Source organism: Phalacrocorax aristotelis, chromosome 11, assembly GCF_949628215.1.
Source record: "Phalacrocorax aristotelis chromosome 11, bGulAri2.1, whole genome shotgun sequence".
NCBI classification, from domain to species: Eukaryota; Metazoa; Chordata; class Aves; order Suliformes; family Phalacrocoracidae; genus Phalacrocorax; species Phalacrocorax aristotelis.
Genome location: NC_134286.1, coordinates 8,828,399 through 8,854,869, shown reverse-complemented (window position 1 = coordinate 8,854,869; position 26,471 = coordinate 8,828,399). Strand labels below are relative to the sequence as shown.

The 26,471-nt window shown below is 48.6% G+C and overlaps 1 protein-coding gene across 5 annotated transcripts in view; it reads right to left on the bottom strand.

Annotated features, from left to right (window-relative positions):
* ARHGEF6 (Rac/Cdc42 guanine nucleotide exchange factor 6) overlaps nt 1-26,471 on the bottom strand; it is a 40,792-nt gene that overhangs the window by 13,952 nt on the left and 369 nt on the right. For 3 of the 5 annotated variants that reach the window (XR_012662700.1, XM_075106744.1, XM_075106745.1), the window contains exons 2-11: nt 25,382-25,465; nt 17,177-17,261; nt 12,207-12,334; nt 11,589-11,790; nt 8,870-8,940; nt 7,347-7,441; nt 5,695-5,790; nt 4,709-4,831; nt 3,316-3,454; nt 1,405-1,464 (exon numbers count right to left, since the gene is read on the bottom strand). Coding sequence is in view for 4 of the 5 variants with exons in the window: in XM_075106744.1 (XP_074962845.1) it covers nt 1,405-1,464; nt 3,316-3,454; nt 4,709-4,831; nt 5,695-5,790; nt 7,347-7,441; nt 8,870-8,940; nt 11,589-11,790; nt 12,207-12,334; nt 17,177-17,261; nt 25,382-25,465 (1,083 nt within the window). In the remaining variant the exon portion in view is untranslated. Of the gene's footprint in view, nt 1-1,404; nt 1,465-3,315; nt 3,455-4,708; nt 4,832-5,694; nt 5,791-7,346; nt 7,442-8,869; nt 8,941-11,588; nt 11,791-12,206; nt 12,335-17,176; nt 17,262-20,395; nt 20,488-25,381; nt 25,466-26,471 lie in introns of those variants that run through there. The other 2 variants (XM_075106747.1, XM_075106746.1) reach the window with 2 other exon arrangements.

The window sequence follows — 26,471 nt, the reverse complement described above, 5'->3', positions numbered from 1 at the left end:
CCTGTTTCTGACAGAGATTTTCCTCCTTTCCAGCTCCGTTTCATACAAACCCTTTGACTATCCAGATCTTCAAAGAGAGAGGCTGCATTGGGTTTACTCTGAAAACACACAATTTTGAACCAGACTGGGGGGGGGGGCTTCCTTTGGTTTTACAACTGTCTGGTGCTTTGATGGCTCCCTGGGTGTCCAAATCCGACATTCCCAGGATGCAAATCCATATAAAATCCACAGCAATCCACTGCAGTCTGTGCAGATACGATGCGGCTCCGTGGTCCTGCCCTGCTGTTGCTCAGGAGCATCCCTGGTCCCACCACGGGACCACGCATCTGTTGCAAGGGGCATCTCTGCCTGTCTAACCTCAAATCCGCACTGAACCTTCGTGGTCATAATGTAGTTACATCAAATTGCTCAGCGCCCACGTACACATTTCAAGTAAAACTGTCCATCACTTATGAGCATTCCTGAAGATTAATGACACCTTGTAATTTAACTGAATTATTCCCCCATTATCTACTAGAATAAATGGAAAGGGAGCCGAGTTTCTAAGTAAATGTAACATGATCGCCCTTTCCTGTTTTCTATGAACTTTCTCCTCCCCATCTTTTATCTGCATTGCTAAGCACCGAAAACTTGCATCTGCTGTGCTAAGGAAGGAAGTTGGACCACATCTGGAGTGGTTATAGTGAAAGGTATTCAGTGGCTAAAAAGCGAGAGAGACTACAGCTTTTTTAATAACCGAAAAAAGCTTTGCCAGGTAAAACCTTTGTGCACGTGGATGGCTTTTCCCCCACTTTTTCATCTCATTGCAGTAGGACTTTGAGGGGTGTAGGTAACACAGCTCACAGATATAGGTTATCTCTGACTCATCCCTTCGCTGCCGCTTGCTCTGTTCCCTGCCTATGGCCACGGCACCCAGTGCCACAAATCACCTGCAATATGGTCAGAGCTTCCTGCTGCCCAAGGAGGAAACCTCAACAAAACCAAGAGTCGCTCAACGGGTTCAGAGGGATTGAGTCAGGCCCCTGTATTAACCTTTCCTGGCTCATCTGAATGAGCAAGGGGTGGTCTAGTTTCAGGTGGCAAATGATTAGGCTGTGGAAGCAAAAGGAGATGAAAGGAACCCCGATGCCACCACCACCCACACGTGGCTTTCTGCAGCGGAGCAGAAAGTTGGAGATCCTCCATTTCTGCTGCTGGGACCACGGAGTCAGCATATAACTGCTGAAACATGCAGCCAAAGGGGCAGCTCTAGGCTTGAAACTTGAAATTAAGATTCTTTATAACCCATCTTTTCCATTCCAAAAGACCTGTTTTTCTAATGAGGAGACAAATGTCAGGCTTGACTCATTCTTTGTGAAATGCAGCTCTGAAATGGAGTGCTCTATTTTAAGAGTTGCCACCTACCACAAGGGACTTGAAGGATGTGACGGCTTTCAAAACATCTTCGTGATCTGCATGCGCCTCCTAGTGAAGGGAGAGAAAAATCCCTCAGCCACCAGCAGCAGGAGCCACCTGCATGGCACCCACTGCCCCAGTGCACCCAGGGCAGCAGAGCTCATGGGGTGCTGAGGGGATGTGGGGGTCTGGCAGCATGGGCTGCAGGAGCAGGCCAAAATCCCCCAGGATTCTTCCTCACCACCCTGTTCCATGTGACATGGTTTAAAGCGGCTATGCAATTCATTGATACCAATTTAATGAGTGTAAAGTGTCCAGAGCAAGAGCAGATATGAGGTGCAGGGTGGATTTCTGGTATCACATTTGGGAAGGAAGCTTCCATCGGCATGCAAGGTATTCCAGCCATTGCCCCGTCAGGGGTGCAGTTTCCACGAGCATCAACGGGAGCTTCATCTCCAGGTTTAAGGGAGGACATGTCTGAGCAGAGAGCTCTTGGGCCAGGGAAGGGAAAACAGGATGCTGCCCCTTATCTCTGACTGCAGCTGCCTTCTGGCACTCTACCGGAATCTTCTCCTGCACACCTAGGGCCCTATATCATAAGCTCTTCACCATCCAGACCTCATGCCCAGCAAATCCTAAGATGTCTAGGCTGTGATGGAGCTGTCCCTGTGGCTGTCAGAGGCTGCCTGGGATCACTCACCTGGGAATCTGGGATGAGGGCCGAACATACCTGCCCCATCTCCAGCTGTGCAGGGAATGCTATGGTATACATCCACAATGCATACGTCTATATTGCATACATAAATACTCTTCCCACGGCATTGCAGCTTAAACCTCAACCCTGCTGATTCATGCAACAAAACCCCCACGCTCAGCTTAGAAACTAAGAGAAATAGCAGATGTGTCCCCTCGAATCCACTTCCGACCCCATACAGCATCCTGCGAAGAGCATGCTGTCTCAGTGTGGGCATGGTGGCTGCAGCCAAGCTCAGCTCAGTCCCTGCAGCTCAGCTAAGCCAGGTGAGAGTGGGACAGGTGAGGTCTGTAGTGTGTCTACGGTGCAGGTTCTTATGCCCTCTCCTATGAAGAAAAATCCCTGGCTCAAGCACAGAGGTTTTAATCCTCTGGCTGGGATGGGGATTTGAATGATTATGGCTAAGCATGCTGAGTAATTAACTGGTAATAAATATTGGAAGAGAGAAAAAGCAAACCCAGTTAAAAATAGCCTGTTACTTCTGGTTTTTTGACCTCTTTGCACCACCCCTGAGGTTTGCATCCCCACAGCAGGAGTGCACCAGCAGGCAAGTAGCAGAGGAGATCTTTACAGTCCCCAGGGGGAGAAATGTTCTAAAGCAGATCTGCCACCCACCAAGGAAGTGTCTGTCCCCCTCGCTGCTCTCCCTGCTCGCAGGCACTTGCCTCTCTGCCCCCGTGTCTGCGCTGGCTGCCAGATCGATGCCTGCCTGTGCAGCTCTGCCTCCACCCGGGAGCACAAGCCTCCGGTGAGGGGTGGGGATGTGCCTCAGAGCTGCAGGAGCGAGCAGCCGGGGATAGGAATCTCATAAAATGATAACAACAACACTGATTTATTATCCACTGTGCAAATAAATACCAGCTGTAGCCTGACCCTGAACTCTGTTTTCACTTGTGCTAGAAATGAGCCATCTTTGAGGAAGGGCTGGGGTGAAGAGCAGGCAATGCCTTCCCACAACATCCCCCAGGCTCCACCGCTTTCCCACTTTTAATCTGAAAGGTAGATAATGTCCCACAGAGGTGGAACACCTCCTTGGAGGGGTGATAAGTACTTTTAGAAATGTGGTGCTCGAACACCAATGGGCAGAGGTACCTCTTGCAGCCTGGGGGGCAGCTCTTGCAGCATCAAGGGGCACAGCCTGCCCAGCAGTCCCACATCCCACCTACCTCCATGTGCCGCTCCAGCTCCTGCAGCAGTGTTACATATTTATCCAGCCTCAGGAAGGGTTTGCTGAGACTTGTGGTTAAGATGAGAATGCCTGGGTTGGCCGCACCCTGGCTCTCCATGAACTTCTCCAGCTCATCACTATAAAGAGAGACAACAACAAGAAGGTGGGCTTGCCACCACTGAGGGCTGTGTTTTGCTGCCTCCAACGCACTCCTGATGGCCGGGGTTCTGCTCTGAGCTGTGCCTTTCCAAAGGCAGCCCAGCCTCCACTCCAAGCACCCCCTGCGCAAACCTGGCAGGGCAGGCAGAGAGCTGTGAGCTTCCAGCCAAGCAAGACCCCGCTCCCCGGGGATGCAGGGGAGGGTGCTGCGTGGTGGCAGGTGCTGGTTGCGCACAGCCTCTGGGGTGCCAATGCCAATGCCAGCAGCTGGTCCCTCGGCACAGCGAGGTGGCACAGGGCCAGGCGGCTGGTGGACAGCAGGGCTGCAGATGTGCTGGAGGATGCCGCAGCAATGTGCCACGGCCCTGCTGGGAGTCGTGACACCGTTGTGAGCTCATATATCGCTCTGGAAAACGTCTTATGCATGTCAGCACATTTGCCAAAGCTGATTCTTTGACTGATTGAAGAAAAGGGGTCACACTGAGGAACCACATGAATGAGTCATCTACAGGAGCCAGCATTTTGTTAGGCTGAATTAAAGCTGGATTTCAGCAGGTAACTAAGCATATTGTGAGTTCCCATTACAGGACAGGAAGACTTAAACAGTATGGCCGGGATCCTGGCTTTCCGATCACTGCAGGGAGGATAGCTAAACTGCATTAGGGATGACACAGTTGTAGCCTTTTGGCTTGGCATGCTCTTTAGCATGACATTATACAAATTCCAGTGTCTACTCAAGTAGGACATATTGAAGGAAGATGCTATTAAACTGCGTAATTCCGGGTGATTTGATGACCACCTTCCTTTTGCAACAATGTGCCCCACACCGTAGTGCCCCAGGGGAATGTACGCCCATCTGCCGGTGTGTGAGTGCTTCAGCAGTGGGTCTGAGACAGCATCTGGGTCCTGTAGCAAGGAAAAATCACAGGAGATGCTACTGCAAGGGCTGAGGTTGCCACTGTTTTACCCAAGGTAAGAAAGTCCTGGGAGAGAGAGACAGGATCTGAGACCAGTTCTGAAGACAAGCAGTATGAGTTGTCTCCATGCTGAAACTGAAAGGCTATGTTGGAGAGCCCAAAGCCCCAGCAGCTTTCCCAGCAGCAGGATCCCATGTTATCCCCTTGCGCTATTGTCAAAATACAGGACAAAAGCCATGCCAGGCCAAATATTAATAATAAAAGTAACCTTTAAAAGGAGGAATTTCAGTCTGAATCTCCTCCTTCACCACTCACCTGTGTTGCGTGAGGACATTGACTGCAGACGGGTGGTTAGCACAGTATGTCAGGTACAGGGACCTGAACTGGGGCATCAGGTTCATGAAACAGCCTCCCACGCGCTGCTGGTTCTCAGGGAGCCTATGGACACCAACACACCAGCCACATTAAGCCTCTTGATCTGCACCCTGCAGCTATGGCATTCTCAGGTACCTGCCCAGGAACCACCCACCGCATGGGGACATTCCCAGGTCACCGCGTAACTGTGGCACCAAGCAAACTACCCACACCTGCCACTTGGGAAGGAGGAATAAGGAGGTCCTCAAGTGGGACTGGCTTTCTGTGGTGCAGACAGTGAGTATCACACCTTTTATCAGCCCAGGACAAGGTGTGACCGAGCCTGTCCTGGCCCACAGCAGAGCTGCAGCTGGGATGCCACAACCCACTGCGGCTGATGAGGATGCGCTGGAAAGCACTGGGCGCAAGGGAGGGGTGGTCTCACTGTTTGGGCAGCCCGTGAATAAGAGAAAGGAGATGGCAAGAGAAAGGGAAGCCACATCATGAATACATTTCCAATATTTTTGCCATCTCTTTTCAGCCCTTCCAAAGGAGAGGCTGGGCTAAGGCTGAAACATGTGTTCCAGCCTCCCGCGGGAAATCATTACCTCTAATAATTTGCTGTGTGCTCCCTGACAATCCCCATCTTCATGCCTGCCAGATCTCCCACCCTGCATGTGTCTGCATCTTTGGTCTAGTGACACTTTCATGTCAGGTCTCGTGACACTCTCATTCAGCAGGTGCCTTAACAGTAGAAATGTCAGAGTTTCCTCTATCTTCCCTCCTGCCAAAACACTACCTGCTGCCATTCTTCAATCCTGCTATTTTCTTCTATATTTAACAAGTCTAAGACAGCAACCAGCAGGAACATTAATGAACATGTCTTTCTATTGTTTTTAGCTGCAGTTTAATAGCTTAACACCCTCAGTGCTACGGCACAAGCTTACTTCACAACTTCTTCCAAGGCTTGGTTCAGTGTTTGCTGAAATGCAGAGATTTCTTCCACGTTTCCCAGCAATGATGCAATGTCCACGGCGCTGAGCCTACAAGAGTCAAATCACCAATTAGCATCAAAGAGAGGTTGCTCTCAGGAGTACCCCCATGGTATCTGCAAGCAGGCCTTCCAAAAAGACCCAAGAACTTCTCTTTCCCCAAATACACCATCAGACATGGGAAACACAAAATCCACAATCTGTGAGCTACATACCACAGCCTTCTGGAGAAGATGTCTGCTGTCAAGGATTATCTTAATTGGATTATAATCACTTAATCACATTAATCTCAGATGTTTAGCTGTCTAATAGACACAGACAGATGGGATTTCAGCCAGGGGTGGGGAAGGAGGTGTGTGCACAGACACAGAGACAGCTTTGTCTTCAGGGATTCATGCTGGGTTTCCCTATGGGAGGAGCGTCCTACAAAGCAGCCCCTTATATAGGGGTTGCTTTGTTCCTTGAGCGAGGTTGGTTTTTTCCTAGCCAAAACTAAGGTGTCTGCTTCTGTCATCCTCAGTGTCACTCTCGTACCACCCTCATTTAAGCCATTTGCTTAATGCCAAGGCTGAGAGCATGAGAGATTTTTGCAGCTGAAAATATCCCACGTGAAGATATGGGGAAGGAAGGAGAGATTTAAATACAAAGGCCTTCAGACACCACTCTCCCGTCTCTCTGGACTGGACAATGACTAAACATCTGCCCTCCGCCTGTGATGCCCTGGGGCTGCCCGGTCCTCCTGCAGCGTGCTCAGCTGGAGGGACCCTAGCCCCAAATGCAGCCGCATGGATGGGGTCGCCAAGCTGGCACCGTTTGGAAGAGACGACTGTAAAGCTGAAGCAATAAGCAGGAGGTGAAGTTAACTGCACTGGATCTTTTATGCAGGGTGAAACTATCAATAGGAATCTGCTGAGAGGCACCAGCGCGCTGCCGGTCACTGCCTGGGTAAGGACAGGATGGCATGTGCGGCCTCTGGCACCGCGCTCACCAGCACGGATGGAAAACACACAGGCTTACTTCTGCAGGTAGGCCCCGACAAAGTCCCCCAGCCTCCCCAGCATTGCTCAGGCCGTAAGGGATGGCAGCATGCTCTTGCTGGGTACGGAGGTACTTAAAGCCAATGGCTGTGCAGACAGGGAGACAGCAGAGTCACTTCTTGCTCAGCAGCAGTTTGGATTTAGCGAGAGGCAATCTAACTGCAGACAGCACGTGTCACCGTGCGTGAAATGAAGAGATGACTAGGAGATGCCGCTTGGGGCTGAGAAGTCACAACGAGGCAAATTACAAGGGGAGAAGCCATGCAAGGCGTACCGCCAGGAAACATGCACGCCGGGAGAGCCACACATGAGCTTGCAGATGGGTTGTAACAGCCAGCCCTCTACTAGATGGAAATGCCCGTCTCTAACACAGCCGAATGCCTGCATGACCACTGAGGAACAGGAAAGAGCAGAAACCTGTACAATGTGGGTTTTTTTCTGGTACACAGAGAAGCTGTGAGGCTTTACAAGAAGAGCAGTAACAGTCCCTGAACATTCAAAAGCAGGAAAGTAATGAACTATGGTCAATTTTACAGGGTTCTCTCCACCTCAGATGCCCTTATATCTTACTTATCATAAGACTGGAGGGGTCTTAAGTAAGTTCCCAGAAGTGACTGTAGTTCCTTCGCATAATCTCGTTCTGTTTCCAGAATATTTTGCAACACCTAGGGTGAGAGACAGAGCACTGAGCAGATCTTAGTACTAACGACTAGTCAAAGGAACATGACATCGGCTTCCAAGTGTGGAAAAGCATGAAAGTGTATTTTAAGTCCATAAATTACATTTGTTAATACAGAACCCAGAATGCTCAGGAAAGCCCTGGGGGGTCCATTTTCAGGATTTTACTTTGCAAACTGGGGGAAGCCTGGAAAGCAGGTGTTAAGGGCTGCTCCTTCTTCTCTGGCAAAGCATGGAGACAACATCAGTTCAGACCTGAGTTTAGTATTTGACCCCTGAGAGGCTCATGCCTAACCCTGCATGCGTAACTGGCTGCCAAGGTAGGCAAACAAACAATTCGTGCATGCATCCTGGGAGCACTGTTTGCGCGAAGGCGGACAACAATTTAAATGTAACGGTGGCCAGACCAAGGACGGCTCCTGCGGCAGCTCAAGCCAGGGCACAGCTCACTTTCCACTTGAAGGATGTGCTGAGTTGGGTTTGGTCCTGCTAATCCATCTCAGCAGTCAATTGTCTCCGGCAGCGGGGTAGGCAAACCCACTGCCTGCACACTCCCAGTTACCACTCAAGTCTCTCAGTGTGGATGAGCTTTGGAGACAGTGAGGGTGGTTCCCAACTCTCTGGACATATTGTTTCTGCTTTGCTTTGCTTAAAAGATATTTAGACATGCTGATGAGCACATTTCACCTCCAGCACCGAGAGCCAGGGATGTTCGCATGCAGACATTTTAACTCTCTTACACCGCAGGGCTCACACTAGCCGTGACGCAGCAGGAAGGTACCTGCCCCGCTTTGCCAGACATCATCACTCCAGTAGCAAGATGGTAGAGGTGGTGATGTTTCTCCACCCCTTCTGCAGCCACAGTTCATAGCCTGGCACGCTGACCTGCTCCAAAGCCAAGCCCAGTTAACACGCCAGGCTGTGAGCTGTGGCGCTGCCCCTTCTCCAAGAGCTGCAGCTGCTGGCAGCGGCACAGGGGAGGCAGCTTGGGGTGTAACACCTCCAGCCAAGCCCAAGAAAGGGATCAGGGATCAGAGCCCTAATTTGGCTTGCTTCACACCGTGACATTATCTCCTCATCTTTATCAACAGGAGATAGCTGGCAGTCAATGGCAAGGACTGGACCAGAGACATTGTGCCTTATTCCACAACACTGATCTCAAAGCTGCCACCTCTGCTATGTTATCTCAGTTGCCTACTTTGAGTCTCTCCTCTTGACATCTTGCAGCAACTTCCATTTGTGGTTTATTGTCTCGACAGCCCTGAATCAAGGAAATGGCAACAGCAGCATTTAAATACAGAGTCACATCCCCAATTGTTACAAATTGCTTCAATGGTTTCTAAGGGAAAGAGCCAGTTCAGAGGATTAATAATATGCCACTTATTAAAATGTATGATCAGCACTTTAAAACTTACCACAGGGTAATAATTCTTTGTCAGCTGAGTGCTTTCAAGTCCTTTTAATGCTTTGGGAGAGAGTGGTTTATCTGTACAAAAAGAGAAATCAATAAATTACAGCGCACAGCTCTCGTTATTCCAGCAGGAAAAGTCACTGCCACATCATGTCCAGCAAACCTAACTTCACCCCTGTGAACACAAAACTTCAACTGCAGGATTTGTTTGCCCGCTTCAGAAAAACCAGGAGCAAACCGAACGCGTGCATGACACCGGAGGCAGCCGAGCGGGTGGCACCAGATGCACCGCGCAGCCTCTGCCAACTAACCTACAGGTTTGCTCTGAAATCCCTGGCAGCAGCCCGACGTCTGGCACTGTTTGGAGCTACACTGAGTCTTCACCTGGCCCACAAAATCTGGGTTTTAAAACTGGGTGTCTATCAGAAATGCTGGATACTGAGATTTGTTTCAGGTGATTCACAAGGCACCTGAAGCCAATACTAATCAATATGCTGAATCCTGATCCCCGCAGTCATTTGTGATGCAAAATCCCTTTCTGAAAGAAGGTAGATTTGAAAAAAAAACTCACACAAACCTGGAAGTCAAGTCTCGTCTTCTGCATTTGCTAAACCCCTGTGGATGCCTCCAGTGTGGTAACACATGTGCGCGCACACACACACACACCTGCGAGCCTCTGCTCCATTTTGCTTTCCCTAGAGAAGCCCGTTCCCCACCAGCAGCACGGCTTTGCCAGCCCTCCCAGCACGGCAGCGGCACCGTTGTCCCTCCGGACTGGGACAGGTCGGCAGCGCAAGGCTTCACCGCCAGCCCTGGCCAGACCGCACACCCCGTACTGAAAAGGCACTGTGCCGTGTGGCGCAGCCAGTCTCTCCCTTCTCCCTGCAATCACGCACAGCAGGCAATTACTTTCATACCAATAGCAGGGGAGAAGGTTGAAATTGATAAATTTAGCCCCTGGAAACCACAGCTCGATGTATTGTCTAATTATTGCCCTTGTAGGGTTTCCTGTCACTTCCAGCCAGGAGCTCTGTGCCTCATTTAAAGGCTCGGAGGAGCTTTGCTCTGCACAGCTATTTATTTCCACCCAAGGGGCAGACTTAGGACACAGCGGAAGTACAGCCACTGCTGAAAAACAACTAACTCCATTTAGAGTGACAAGTCTCACACTTTGGAGGCGAGGAAGGCAGCTCCCACAGGATTGCAGCAAGGGCTCTCCCCGGGCTGCAGCCCTCAGGCAGCAGTGGGTTAGCTGACGGTCCCCACATCCATCATTTGCAATACAGCCATGTGTCCTGAGCAAGCAGAGACCGGGGAAAGAACCCTCCTCCCATGTGAAATGGGTGCTGGAGAGAGGATCTGGAGGGAAAAGCTCTGCAGACAAAAAAACTGGATGTGCTCCTACATCAGGATCAGTGGGAGACTCATTCTTCGCTTCAGTGAGGTGCCATTATTTCATGCAGCTCCCATCTGATTTTTCCCATGGGACTGATGTTTGCTCTCCTTTTTCAAAAAAACATTTCTCTTCTACACTCACTGACTTAATTAGTGATTCCTGGGTTGTGCCAGACAAGCCTTCAGCCTCTGCTGCAACATCCTGCTCCAGCTCAGACATCATTTCCCAGAGGGAAATAGTGGGAGATGAGATATCCTAACAATGATTTTTTCATTTGGAATTAAATAAAAACTGGCCTAATTCTGAACACTCACTCATTAATTTTATTCGTCCCTCCTTTGCTTTTTTTGCTTGCCAAGTGTGGGAGCAAGGATGTGTACAACAGGCATTGTACCCTTTGCAGCCACTTTGCAAAGTGGTTGCAACCACTGATGTCTTACCGTGTTTAAGGCCAGGGCTGATCCTAAGCTGTAAAACCAGCACTGAGCACAAAACAGATCTCTGTCTAGGGTAAGCCCTCAAGGCGCATTAAGGAATTAAAGTTGGATTTTGTAAAAAAAACCAAGTTTCCTGTCACACAATGGCCTCGGAAGCACAATAGGGTGAGCTGCTTGAATGGATATGTAACGCTACAGGGCAGTTAGCCAGGGGCATGCTTCATGTCATCACCACCCCACATCTGGTTAAAATCACATCACCGAAAATGTTAAGGACGCTCAAGACAAAGCTCAATAAAGGCAGATATCATCATATGGATCACCTCCTCCCTGTTCCTTTCTCAGTATCGCAGCAGAAGATGCATCTGGGGGAAAATGTGAAATCAGCCTTCACTATGGACAAAACCAGGGGACCAATCCCTGTGGCCAAATAATTTTTGTTCGTTTCCTCCCTGAGACCGTGAGCATCCATTCCACCACTGCCAGAAGTGGCAGGATGAAACGCAAATGCATTGCCTGAACAAGGTCTCTAACAAAAAGCTGATTCTGTGCTCAGACACCAGAGCGACCTGGCAGCTCCCTAGGACAAAGAGGACCCATGCAGCCATCTCTGGCCTCATCCTCCAGCGACATCCCTGCTCCCGCACTGCTGGGGCTTGGGGAGCAATAGAAAAGCACAATGTGCTGGGAAAGAGGGCGAAGCAGCTCTCAAACAACTCATGTGAAAGACTAGGCTTTACCCTTATGGCCTCGTTCATCCCTCCATTAGCCCTGCCGCTTTAAGGACAGAAACGGTCTTTAATAAATAGCAGCAATTTCCCAAAGGCACAAGGATCTACACGGCATTATACTGCTGTCATTCAATCAGCCCTTGAAAGCAATTCGCTTACCAGTGGATTTGATTTCTCTGACGTAGTTGCTGGGGAACCAGCCTGTTTTTCCATTTAAGGTCCCTTCCCACCAGCCCCCTTCTTCAACCCGGGTGACATAAATAATGTCTCCTTTGTTAACGGAGAGTTCGTCCTCATTGGTCTGCTTAAAATTGAACCTGGCCTTTACCACCAGCTGATGACTGCCATTCTCGGTCATCTCCTAAGGAAAGAAACATGGAAAAACATCAGCAAATAGTCCAAAACAGCAGAAGCCACTAGGACAAGCTATTGTTCTGCTTTGTTTTGACAGCTGTTTTTTCAGTATTACTCTTCATAACAGCAATAATGTCTTGCTTTTGTGTAAACACTCCTGCCAGAGGACCACAAGGTCCCTCCCCAGCATTAATTTAGTTTCACAGTGCAATGGAGGGCAGATAAGAATTGCTTTCCTCATCTCACAGAGAGGAGCACCACTGTTCAGAGAAGCCATGAGACTCTCTCCAGCCAGGGCAGCAAAGCCTTGATGGAGATCGGGGCAGAACAAGCCCCTCTGGCATGCTCGACCCAGAGGTACCACTCATACCCCTCTACCCCCACAGCCATCAAACCCTTGATGAGATATTAAATAAAGGATACCACAGGCTTGGACTGCCTCCTTAACACCCTGGCTGACTGCGAAGCCGTGCCGTTGGAGTCAGCGTGAGCACCTCCAGCTGCAGAGCTAAGAGACGATAGATGTGAACATGGCCCTTTTGATGGCTGATCTGGTGAGGCAAAAACAAGATCTGAGTTTTACCCAACTGTCCACCATCCTTCCGCATCACAGCAAAGGAAAGAGTAAAGCCTGTAAAGAAAACAAGAACTGGGTACAGCAGTTGAAGGAGCATCTATCAGAGCAGAAAGCAAGTGCACTGCATCTCCAGTGTGGGTACTCCAAGCCAACACCAAGGATGGTTTTTGCTGGGCTGGGTTAACACTTCCATGATGGAAGAAGTTGAATTGCATCTCAAGGCACTCCTTGGTTATGCCAGCTCTTCAGCCATACATCTGATTGCATTATGGTTTTTAAATCCCCCTTAAAACTGTAGAAAAACAGAATAACACTCAGCCCAATGCTGCCCCACTGGGAATGTTTCTGGGATCTCAGTAAGCGCTGTTGAAGGTGTTCTCAAATTGAAGCTTGCAAGTCAGCACTCCTTGGTCACCTCCACAGCTGCAGCGTGGGCTTCCTCGCCGAGCAGGGAAGAACGCTGAACAGCTGGTCAACACAATTGCTTCTCTATTTAGATAAGTCCTTCTGGGTTCATTATACAGCTGAAAGAGGCTAGGCACAATTTCGATTACTGTTCATGGACCGCTGCCATTAGCCATGTGAGAGAGGGATTCGGACCACGCTGAGGAAGGACATGAGCGTCACCCCCAGGAGACTGGCAGCCCACAAAAAGGCTCAGACCATCCCAGCAGCTCTTGGAGCTGCCTCCTTCACATGCTCAAAGCTTCTCACTTTGCCAACTAGTCTCTGGGCTTGTTCCTGACACCACCTGACTGATGCTGGAAATAATGCTTTGCCACATTCTGTTTTTCACGATTAGTGGTTTGTGTCTATATTAATACCGAAAAACTTGCCAGAGGGTAAAAAGTTTCCTGGTCACAACCGCCCTGTGCTGAGATCAAGTCAGTGGCCTTGCCACCAAGAGCAGTCCCAGGTCCTGCAGGACCCGGCAGCGCTCAGCCCCAGAACTCTGCTTGGATGCTGCAGAGTGGTAAAAACATGGAATTCAAGCCACCCAGTAATTTCCAGTACTTCTCTACTACTGTACCTCATACCACACTGTGGGACAACACTCAGATCACCTCATTTTCTATGTGTGCTGGTGCTCAACTGAAGCAACAGCAGGTATTATCATTTCAGTAAATGGTGAAGTACTTCTAAGATTTATCTGGTAGCTTCTTTTTAATTTAAGAACATTTCTGCAGTCTAGAGCTGTTGTTTTCCACCTGTGCTGTGGACCTAGCATGCCCATGAACCTCAAAAGGAGGACAGAGAAGAGTGGTCTGCAGGCATCACTGTGCTGGGTGTGCAAGTCCCCTGCAGAATGTCTGGAGTTCTTTGTAAACACTCTAAGAGGAGAGGGTGATCAAGCCATGAAGCGTGCGCAGGAATCAGAAAACACAAACTCTAAGGCTGCTGTTCCCCCATTCTCCTTCAGTCTGAATATCAACATGGAAAAGTCATTCCGAAGGGGAAGTTTGGTGGGAGTTACAGGAACTCAGCTGGGCTTTTATTCTCCCCAGAGGATTTTTGTTTCAATAAAAAAACACCTCATCCTTAGATTGGGCCTGGAGCAACACAAACTCTGAGCTCCTGGAGAATGGACTTGCTTTGTCTTTCTCCAACGCCTTGCACAATGGGGACCAGGTACGTGACTACAACTTCCAGGCGCCACTGCCTTACAGACCCCCAACCATACCATACCCACGCACCGGGCCGCCCGGTCCATGCTCCAGTGATGGGCAACATTCACGTTAAATCTCGTATGCTGTGGGTGAGTCAGTTTTCTCTCTTGCCCTGCTCGTTACACAACTGCCTGACGACCGCACAGTGAATTCCCAGCTCCCCAGGCTGCAGCAACAGCAAAACCCCTCTGCACGGAAAACCCACTTTGCAAACACAGTATGTTTTTTTTTTTCTCTGAAACATCCCGATATTTGAGCAGGAGCTGTTTCAGCTGCTCCTGGCGACTCACAGGCCAGGAGGGATGGCCAGCTGCCAGTGTGAGATATTCTTCCCCTGATTCCTTCTAAAAAGGGAGGGCGTAAACTGCGAGTCCAGACTTCTCCGCTTATTCAAGCCATCAGCAACAGTCCCACGGAAATGACTTGGTTACTGTAGATTTTATGCTTCTCCCTGCCCCGCCCAATCTTCCAAAGCTTTTATAAATATCTGCAACAACCTAGAAACAAATGTAAAACTGACTTTGACAGTTTGGCAGGGAAGCATATCATTTATATTGCATGATGACAGTGTCCTATTTTATGCTTGGTCCAGCACAGAACACTGCTGCCATATGTTGCTTAAACTATGGTTAAAATAGCTGGTTTTTCTGCTCACATTCCTACACTACTTTTGGCAGATGAACCCCGCCTGATCCAGCGCAGCTGGTTTTCCTCCCCTGCCCTCTCTTTCAGTTAAAAGCATCAAGCTCTGTATTGCTGTTATCTGATGGACAGCTGCTGAACTCTTGAGTTTATCCTAGAAACGATGCCCCTAGTTATTTGCATAACAAGGTCTGTGAAGACACAAGGATTTGGATTTCAAATGGATGCTCAGAAACACATTCCCACGGCATTCCCTCAGCTGTCACCTACTTCCCTTTGCCTCCGACAAGGGTGTCGAGGTGTAGCAGCTCTGCGGGTGTCGGGATGCACAGGCATGCGGAGCACTGGCCACAGCAGGAACGGCAGTAGCCGGTTACCAGGCTTGTCCTGATGTTCCATTCAGCCCTTGGCCTCTGGCGAGACAGACAAACCAGACCATCTGCCGTGGTGGTTTGTAGGACACAGGCCCTTGCTTCTCAGGAACTTGGCCAAGCCACCAAAAAGCAAATGTTTTAGACATGTATTTATTTTACCCTGTACTTTTCCCAAGGGTGCTCTCTGCCTGAGCAGCAAATTACATTGCAGGCATCACACTTTTTAACGTTTAAACAGAGAAAGCATATGTTCAAACAGATGTTTGCCATGAAACCAAGAGGATTCCAGCTTCCCTATAGCTCCGTCAGTAACGTGTGATAGAAACTATTCCACAGCAAAGCCCCACCCTGAGCCTCACGCAGTGACTGCACAGACTGAGCTGAGACATGGGTGGCTGCAAGAACCAAGCTGGGGCTGTAAATAGGGGACTGCTGTAACAACTCGATGTCCCATCAGCACACACCCCATCACACCCTTCTGGTCCAGCAACAGACAAGCACAGAGGCAGGAGAGTTTCTCACTCTTTTTGCTTTCAGAATAAGAAAGCTAGTGTCCATCATAATGACAGCGTTTGCAACGACTACTCCCAGTCTAGGTCACCTGCATTTTATATCCCCCATCATACTGAACTGCAAGAGCCTCTACATGGGGTCACCGGGTGCTGTCATTTAATGGAGCAGTAGGATGCTGTAAGGAGATGTGCTGATTCTGAATTTCCATCACTGACTTCTAGGGAGCAAGCTGGCGGCAGAGCTGAGTGCTGGCTGCAGAAAGGCGGTCTAAGAACCTGAATTTCTTCAGAGCAGCATTATACACGCATACACACACGCACATGTGTGTACACACATATATATTGTACATTACATATTATATGTTGCTGTTTATAATATATACATTATAATACAATATACAATAGTTTATATAAAGTATAAATATAGCATATACTTTACATATGATTTTATAAAGCCTTGCATCAGAATAGAACAAAACAGAGAAAACAGGGAGGAGAGGGTCCAGTCCCAGCAATGAGGCTGTTTCATTGAACACCCGAGCAGCTTCTGTACTAGCAGAAGAGAATGCAAAAGCAAAACTCAGCTGAAAGAGAAATGAAACAACTGAGAACACCACCACAAACCAAATCCAGGCAAAATGCAGTAAGTCAACAGAAAAAGCTTCCCATGAAAGGAAAATTGTGGGTTTGGGGTTTGAATTTTTCTCCTTTTAATCACCTAAAATGTAATCTGTGACAGGGAAACCAAACCCTCCTCCTGGCGCTGGACTTTGGTGAATGTGCAGGACTCTGTCCAAATCTGCTTGCATGATCAGGGGCCATAAACACTTTCCACCCTGCAAACTCTTTCCAGCTCAGGACAGACCTGCTCCTCAGCCCCTCAGCAAAGGTCTGCTCACCCCTCCCCAGAGCACCACGCTGCCATCATCCTCCCCGTTGAACTTCTTTCCCAGTCTATGCAGCTGAATATTAGTTTAGAGCAGCCCATAGGGAACAGCTACATATTTGGGATGGAGACAAGAGGAGCTGATTTGCTCTGCTTCAGCAGCCCGCTCCTGCACCCAGGGAGGCAGGACAAGCCATCAGCTTGATTCCCAAACCCGGGAGCCTATTCCATGGACCCAGGGAGAGGAGAGAGAGAGAAACAATACAATTGACTGAGCATCTGGCAACGATGTTTGTTTCAGTAAAGGTATTATGCAGATGGATCTGTTTTTCTCTTCAGCTTTAGAACACACACTTTAAAATCTGACATTTGCATTTTGGAAGGTACACGTTCATTTACATCAAGGCTCCTTTACAATGACCTAATTTGAGGTCCTTTAGTACTGTCAAAACCAAGCAGAGGTCCCTTAGTGTAAAGCAATAATCAAGCTCTGCAAAGTGCATACAGCAACTCTGCAATGCCACATCTAAACCCAGAGTTGGTAGAAGCATGAAAATTCAATTCCACTGTCCAGCATCAGGCATCAGTGCTGGCAGCACAATTTGCCAAGCCTCCAGAAATCACCATAAACTAGGAATTACTGAAAAAAAACCCAAAACCAAAACAAAACCTCACCCCAACATACATACAAGACAGAATTAGAAAAGACGACAGAAAAAAACCCTTTTTTCTTACCTTCGGTAGCTTTATTTACAGCTGTTAATGTACTCAGGACCTTGGAGAACTGTTCTCCGGCGTACAAATCATGTGGATCAAACACCTGCAAAAGAGGAACTTGGTCAGCTGAGCCCCAAACATCTCACTCTGGCCATCTGAGCAGCCCACGTTGCTAGAGGGTGACAGTGAGGATTAAGTAGCCCTTACGCCTCTGCAGGCATAGGATATTTATTCAGGGCTGACAAATCCCATTTCCTTTATAGCAAGTGAATTCTTGGGGCACCAGTGGCAGGCGGCATGGGAAGGGCAGGGGGACCCACCAGCATTTCGAGCGTAATGCTGGGGACAGGGAAGGAAGAAATCGGTGCTGCCTGTAGAGAAGGGACTGCTCAGAAAATCACGAAGAAGGTTATTGCTTGCCTTGAGGGAAGTAAAGATTTTGCTGCTATTTCTCTTATCGAAAGCTGAAGAGATTGAGGCTGTACATATATATGTATATATATACACACATATTAACCACAGCAGAAGAAACAAACACACGCAATTTTCTACTATTGCAATATGGTATATATAATCCATTTAAATTTTCTAACAGGAAGCCAAAACCAGTTCTTTTATGTTCAAAAATTCCAGTCTAAAGAATGTTGTGTTGCTAAGTCTCAACGGCAAAACAGATATACATAATTAGCAAGGGCTTATTTTCTGGAATAGAAATACCTGGTCCACCAGGACTGGTAGCCTGGACCTTGTAGCCCCAGCCCTTCAGAAATCACCACCAGCAGAAAGAGGGGCAATTTGGGTTTCCAAAACACTGCAATCCCCTCTAACGCCTGCGAAATGCCCTCAAGTTCATACAGACTGTACCAATCCGACCATTAATGAAGCAAAGATAAGCAATACAAAAGCCCCTGTTATTGATACCACCATCTGCTAATCCCCAAATACACGTTGTCTTGCAGATGGAGACCACAGATCCACAAATCCAATGAAGAGGAAAGATGATTTTAAAGCCCTCCTGGCAGACACTATCTACTTACAAACACTTCCAATGCACTAAAGAGTGTATCCCGCTAAATAAGTACACAAGCCTTAATTACCTTTAGGGTAGTACTGCCCTTTAAAATGGCCCTTTCTTGCTTTCCACATATAGCTCCTCAAGTACACTTGGCATATTTCAAATAGGAAGAGGACTGGTCTCTTCTGCAGCCCTGGATGCTCGCGGCATCTCTTCCTCTCAACAGACACATCAGTGCAGCAACAACGTCCAACACGGGCAGTACAAAGGCTGCTCTTTGTTGACTCAGCCACTCAATACTGGGAGAAAGGCTTTACCCTAAAGAAATATAATCCACGCTCAGAGGGGGAACAGCCTGCTGTCATTACAAATATTAAAACCAGTAGCTCCACAGCTTCGACCGCACCAGCCACTCTGCATGTTTTGGGGACATCCCCACCTACCTTGGGCTGTTTCCAGGTTTGCTCCTTTGGGCCACACAGACCCCATCCCCTCTGCCAACTGGTGCATGAACTAGTTTTCCTGCCTTGCAATTGCAGCCAGTGCTATCTGAGCATTGCTTCCAGCCCAAAGCAGCGACGTTAGCGTCTCCGTGGAAAGGGAGACAGTAACAGAGAGCCCAGGCATGCGCTGACCCTGTCAGCAGCCGCCGGAGGATGCAATGCTACAGTAACACGCCTTCACCCTCCTGCCAAACAGAAGAGGAAAGTAAACAGCAAGACTAGGATGTTTGCGTTTATCTCTCTGGTGTGTCATTTTCTCAGTCATATCCTTTTTCTTCCGCTTCAGTAAGTCCAGAAAAACAAGTCCTGCCTTGAATGAATGGCATATTTCTTTTTTTAAAGCACCAAAGTAGTAAAATACATCCTTGATCCTTCAATGCACAGAATAATGTTGTAAGCTCAGACTCATCAGACTGACAAAGTCCAGAGGAAAATGGTGGTGGAAGGGATATGCAAAAAGTTCTAGTACAAAAGCAAGCGGTAACTTTTAGGACTTTTCTTCACAGAGAAATTGTCTGGAATAGATACTGTGGAATGATGGCTACATGGAAAACTCTTCTGGATCAGCTACTATAATGTAAGTATACCCTACAGCTTGTTCCACAATAAATTCATCATTCAGAAAGTCCTGACTTATAAGCTAAAAGTTACTTTTTCCAGCACAATCCATCCATCATTCCATTCCTAACTCAAAGAGAAGCCGCAAGGCTAGAAGAAAAATAGAGGGGAAAAAGGCTTTTTCGCCCTTAACTCATAGAAGATCTGGTGGATGTACGTAAAACCCCGCTTAAATCTATGGCTGTCATCTGAGGATGAAATGCTTTTCCGACTTTCAGACTGCAGCTCCCCTCGGTGAAACACTCCGGCTGCTCCGTCTGGCATCACACCGGGAGCGAGAAAACCTGCACTGCTGCACCCCAGCCCTCCTGCGAAAGGCAGCGAGAGGGTGAGGAGGGGCCGGTGCTCTCAGGGCAGAAACCAGAAGTGCACCCAGCTTTTCGGGAAGGACGAAGAATCAAACCCAGGTGCAGCTAGCAAGGCACCAGCACCCAAAATCCCAGTACCGGGATGGGAGACGCAGAAAAGTTAGGAGAAGCCGGGTTGCGTTTCGAGCCCGAGCTGTTTTATCCGCACAAACTATTTCCACTTCAGACAGAACCCCGGCAAAGCCCAAAGCTCGGCGCGACCGCGACCCTTCGTCCAAACCCGAGGATAAGGGCTGGAGCCAGACCGTCCCCCGCCAGCGATGCCGGCGCCCGGGCTGCCCCCCGACCCCGGCCGCTCCCCACCGGCCGTGCCTCCGCCTCCGGCGGGAGCGGCGGCTCCGCCGGCTCTGCAAAACCCGGCGAGACGGAGACACGCAGGCGGCGGGGAAGCGCCTTTCCGACCGCAGGGCCGGCCCCCTCCGCCGCCTCCCGCTCCCCTCGGCTTCGGTGTCCGCTTCCACACCCCCCGGGCAGCCCCAAAACCAGGTTCGCTTTCTGGGCAGCAACGAGCCGCGCTCCACCTCCGGCAGGCTCAGCGCGGACACCCGCGGGAGCTGCCCGGCGGGGCTGACACCCGCGGGAGCTGCCCGGCGACACCCCCCGAGGACCGGCCGGGAAACCCGCGGGGACCGCCGGTGACGGCCGCGCCGGGACACCCCGGCGGCACCGCCGGAGGATGGGGAGGCCGGCGGGCCGGCCCGGTGCCGGTGGCGGCGCGGCGGTCGGTACTCACGGCGGCGGCGGGCGGGCGCGCGGGCAGCCCCGGGGCATGGCGGCGGCGGCGGGCGGTGCTGCGGGGCGGCCGCTGCGGCTCTGACCCGGAGCCGGATCGCGGCGCGGGGAAGGGAAGGGGAAGGGAAGGGGAAGTGACAGGAGGCGCCGCCGCCCCGCTCCGCCCCGCCGCGGGACGCGGGTGGCGCGGCCGCAGCTCCCTCCGCCGGCCGCGAGCGGCAAGGGGAAAGGAGACGGGAAAGGGAAGGGGAAAGGGAAGAAGTAAATCAGGAATAGAGGGGGAAGAGAGAAGGGGAGAGGATAGGAAAGGGGAAGGGATGGGGAGGGGAAAGGGAAAAAGTAAATCAGGAAAGAGGGCTAAGGGGGAAGGGGATAGGAGGGGAGAGAGAAGGGGGAAAAGTAAATCAGGAAAGAGGGGTAAGAGGAAAGGGAAGGGGAAAGATAAAAGGACGGGGAAAAGAAAGAAGGAAAGGAAAAATGAGGGGGAAGGGATAGGAAAAGAAAGGAAAATCCAGGCTATTGAAATGGTAATTACAGATTCTTTGCCCACTGAGAAGAGAAATGCTGCAGAAGGGCCTGCAGATGAGGCACAGTTCAGCTGAGGCAATGAATTCTCCGAGACAGCATGTCCTCGCCGTGTCGAGCACAGCGCCTCTGCTGTGCGTGCCCATCTGTTCGGGGAACGCTCTCCTGCAGGGAGCGTGAAAATCCCCTGACACTCCACTGCCACAGCAGGCTGCAGCACGGAGAGGGATCGAGGCAGTGGCATCCAGGCTGAAGCCCGGCTGTAAGGTCCCAACCCCATGCAGGGACAGAGGGGTGTCAGAGACACCCCACACACCTGCGAGCCAGAGGTCTCTGGGACACTGGGTCACTCTGAATTCAGACGTACCCATTCCCCAGCGCTTGCACTGGTCAGTGCTGGGCTGGAGCTTTTGCTTTTGACGTTACCCAGCTAGGAAACCAGGAGGGAAGCCAAAGCAGAGCAGGCTTTGGGAGCACATGGATGAGGAGCCAAGGGGGTGATGATTTTTCATCTGCCTTCCCAGGACCTCCTTCCAAGTACAAACAGATTGGTGAAGGTTGCAAGCACCTCGAACTGCAGAAATAGATTCAGTTCTGCCCACGATGGCAATGACACGCTGCATGCTCTATGATCCTTCTGGACAGTCAGGTTTAATCCAGCTATTGATTTGTCTTGCAGATACCGTTCTTTCTTTACAAAATTGAGTCCCTTGCCAGAAGTTTTGTGGTCATATTAGCATGAAAATGGTGCTGCTGAATGAAGGTCTTCTGCTTCTTCAGCAGTAAATGATGCTCAGCTATTCAGTTCCTGTTATTATATAAACAGTGGTGCCAACAGCAAAAGCAAAGACCAATAGTTCCCATTTGCACCCTCAAAAACAAGCTATGCCAGGAGCTTTCTACCTGATTTTTCTCTTTCTTCATGATCTTTTCCCTGTATCTTCTAAACTAGACTCCCCCTGGCCACCAGGCCTGAGCCTCTTGCCTTCCACATTCCACCTCAACCTGCTTGCATCTGGCTTAGCAGTCACTGCCTTAGCAGTACTCACTCACTGGACCAGATCTTGGGTCATATACGCAGCTCAGAGGTTGATGCCACAGCATAAGTGAAGCACAACCAGGTTATCTGCACTGTTCCTCAGTCCAAACCATCACAGAATCCCCTAAAGACAGTTAAGCTCCAAAGAGGTGCCCACGTCCTCTGCCCAGTCCTCTGTCTAAGCAGAGCTGGGCTGATAGACTTTCTTATGACTGGGATCAAATTCTAGCATCGAAAAGCACTTGGGAAATTTTAGACACAGTCTCCTTGTTTCACCTAATTACAGCATTCGTCTAGTTTGAAGAAAGTGTTCGTTCCCCTGCTTGCTTTCTTTTTCAGAACTAACACACCTGTAGCAGCAAATTTTTGCAGGCTTCAGTCCTGGGCTGAAGCTAAGGAAGAATTTAGTTATTTATACCCTGCAATGAGATGGACTCCTCCAGCTCACACCACCAGCCTGTAGAGCCGCTGCAACTTAATGGAGCCATCTTAAAGCCGGAAGGTCACAGTCCTTCTCCCTCCCTTCCACTACGTCCAAATCTTTCACTGTTCCTGTAAAATGGGAGAACGTGCTGTTTGCCTTGCTGTGTCTTTCTTCCACTTCCCAAGATTGAGTTACCAGGACAACAAAGAAGAAGGGTAGGAGGGAAGTGCGTATATGTAGCTCTGCAGGAGTAACCTCTTCACATGCCCCCCCACTGGAGGGGATTGGCAAGCGGTATCCGTTCGGTGGAAGGTGGCACTCGGGTTTCAACCAAATGCTGTTGGAAACCCTACCTTCCACACTGATCCCCTTCCCTGCATTGCTAGCAATGCTCAGTGATGTATTCAGCTCCAAATGGCAGCTATACAAATATCTACAACAGAAACAAAAATTTAAGGCATAGTATGAGGGTAGCCCCTGCTTTGGCGAAGTACAATGAAGCCATGGGATGCTAATGTCATGTATGAAGTTTCTCATGCTTGAGATTTCCCAGGATGAGGCCTTGCGTATGAGCCAGCATTCAGAGTAGAAGTTCTGAGCTCTGAATTTCCTCAGAACATCCTCTTTTGCTCACATCTGCAACAGGAACAGAATCTCTGACCTTAACTTGCACTTGTCAGTCTCAAGACAGAAGTGGCTCATAGCCAGTCCCAGGCTACTTCTTCATATCTAACAAACAAGAGTTCTTTGTGGCACTTGGAGAAGGGCAGAATTTGACAGAACCACTGAAGTTTTACCGTCAAATCCAAAGTCTGTGTAAGCAGCAAGATGGCGGTCAGGGAATTCAAACCTATTAAGCCAAGAGCTTTCCTGACATTACTCCTTTCTCAAGCTAGGTTACTGGAGCAGAACACATTTTCCATCCTATGCTCATCTTCCTGAGACATAACACCAGATCACTGGTACTTCCTTGCCAACAGATCCTGGAACCAGAAGGTTCCTTTCCTGTTCTGATGCTCCAAACGGGATTTCAGACTAGATGTGCTGCAGAGAAACCCCCTCTGAAGTGGCCCTTCCCAAGGCAAACTAAGCATCAGACATGAGGGAGGACCACCTACAGGTATGCTTCTTAGAGTCTCTTTGCCAAGAGGGTCCAAGCAGGGCAGCATTTAGAAGGAACAGATGGCAGAGGGCTTTCATGTCTCCTCCAGCTTTGCCTTCAGAACACTCAGAAAAGCTGGTGATGCAGGAGAAGAGCCAGAGGGAAGCATAAGCACTCTGACTTGTGCCATGTCTTGCCCACCATCTCAGCTGTCCTACCTCATGCATTCCTCTGCCTGAGGCTACAGAGAGGAGCCAGGAAGAAGCAAAATTCCTGTCTTCACTTGGCATTCTAATATGACTTAATATTTTGGAAAAAAATACGAAGATACAATTTTCATTTCACTGCAAAACTTAAACTTAAGCTTGAGAGATTTGAGCTTTTTTTATTCAGCTTTTGAGGTCTCCTTTCTCAGCAACCAAGACAGGGGGAACCACATGCGCACTAGGGAAGTTCCTGAAGGGATCAGATTATTTCAAAGATTAAGGGGGTTACAAATCTGAAGGAAAAGAAGTTAGAAATCTTTTCTTAAATTAAAACCAAGGAAGAAAAAGGCACAGGGAGGATCAGAGCAACACCCAGAGCTGGACACACAATGCTGCTAGTTCCTAGTATCTGAAAGTTGTGGAGCGTGTCTGCAATATCGCAGAATGGGGTTTCAAAACCGTGACATGTTAAGGCACACGTTGAGGAGTGTTCCCTTCTCCTATCTTTTAGCTGTTTAAGACTCCTATTTTTTAATATTTTCCACCACAACCAACTAGTTTTCAAATAGCAAAATAAACTCTCTGAAAAAATGGAGGAAATCACATGGTCAGTACCAGAAGACAGGCAACAACTGATGCCTGATGTGATAGGCTGTTGGTGATTCTCTAAGTATCTGCTTTTAAAACTGGGCTGCTGCAGCAGGCTCTGAGAAATGCATTGCTGGGAAACAAGAGGCCAGTGAAACAGGTCTGGAATGAGCAAATTTTCACGCAGGTTAGCTAAAAAGCTCTGAAGGGAAGAAAGGCTCTTTGTTTGTTTAGGCTTTCAAAGGAAAAGCGCAGGAGCAGAGCTACCATGGGCTGGACCTTCCTCACTGTGGTGCATGAATATTCTGGGTAATGCCCAAGGATGCTCTCCCTGCTTCTGGCAGAATTTGTCTTCAGAATATATTTTTTCCCCCACAATTTTGAGCATATTTTAAACAAGACAGTGATGGCTCTTAGTTACAGGTTTCCTTTTTACTACAGGAATTTAAGTGTGATACAAAAGTCTTTACATTTTAAATCCATAAGCACTTACTAAAAATTTTGATGGCAAAATTAGCTGAACTCTTCGTTATTCATTTAGACTCTGATCTTGCAAATATGAGCTATGCTTAAGCATAAGAATTAGCATATAGATAGGACCAGGAACAGCCACTGAAAAGGTGTCTTTTGTCTTCTTTAGGATTATTTTTATGTATAAGGATCAATTTCATGCCAGGTGTTTAGCAGAATCTCACACGACAGTTGCAAGGGGGTGAAAAGTCCTGCAGTATTAAGAATATTTCACCTTCATATTAAAGCAAGGCTAAAACCTGCAATCCCTTCTCTCTAATAATGGAAAAAAAAGAGTAAACTGGTCCACACTGCTTAACTCTGTTTAGACAGATCTCCTGTTATTGTTGCACATATTTCTACCTGGCCATTTAGGTTCATCTCAAAAGACGAGAAGGCATCTGTTAAGCTCACTGTCAATACACTCCGTTTCCAAATTGTCCAGACAGAATATTAATGCTCTAATTTATGTTATTAATATAAAAGATGAGGAATGACTGCCGATTTCACCCCCCTGGTATCTGGCTTCCTTTCAGAAGGCTGATTAAACAAGCATGTTATGACAGTAAAAGAAAGGATCCAGGTTGACTTACCTCCACTTTAAGGAGTGCACAGCCTTTCAAGAACTCTTGAATATTACTGATGCAATCAGCTTCATTTTTAGGCTCCAGGCAGTACTAAAGAAAGAAAATCCACTGAGATCATCGCACTACCTCCCGTATAGCCTCTATTCAGAAGGCCTGCATGAATATTGACATGTGCGTTTTATACTGAATTAGGGAAGCTTCTTAAGGGGGCGGATGGGGGTGGCAGGCAAGCTGTCGACGCAGGAAGAGCGAGCCACTGGAGGAAGTGATGCACACATTGAAATGGTCGGCATCTTGTTTGAATGTCAGCATATGACAGTGCCCTAAGTGACAGTGGGAAATCGATGACCTTTAAGAACACGCTGCCCCCAACCATCACATATAACCAAAAGATAAGGAGCTAGCAAAACTGATTTTTGCATAATAGACTCGTCTGTTTTACAGGGTGAAGAACCTGTGGTTTTGTTTTGGTTTTTATTTTTTAAAATTAAACAGCTTCTCCTCTGTGTTGCCATTTCCTATCTCTCATTGGACTCCTTCCCTTTTTTCCTCCTGCAGTTACTTATCACACTTTCGGACTGTCTGAATATATGCCTCCTAAAACTGTAATAGGAGGTACTTGCGTGGCTTAAATGGCTTCAGTACCAATGGACTTGCTGGCCTTGGGATAGTTCGAAATGGCCCAGGTGCAAGGCTTATTATTTATTCCTAACCTAATCTGCTTCTCCAGTGTACTTTGTGACTAACAAAGTATTTTACAGTAAGAGTTCTGAAAAAAGTGAATATATTTACAGTTGCAATTAATTAAAATTACATAAATAGAGACAAACTGCATATCCTTCTATTCAAAACCAAGGTATTTTGATCTCTGGTAGGCCCAGTATTTCCTGCTGCTGAACGAACACACATAACACAGTCAACTGCAACCTTTGGGGTTTTTTTCTGGATGTAGAGACAAAATCAAAGAACTAAAGCTACAATCGTACTTTGCCCTCAATTAGATACAACTCGTAAGTGCAGTGTAAAACATTCATCTCCCCGATACTCCTTGCTGACCTTATTTACCAAAGGAAAACATACCTCAAAATGATCAGGG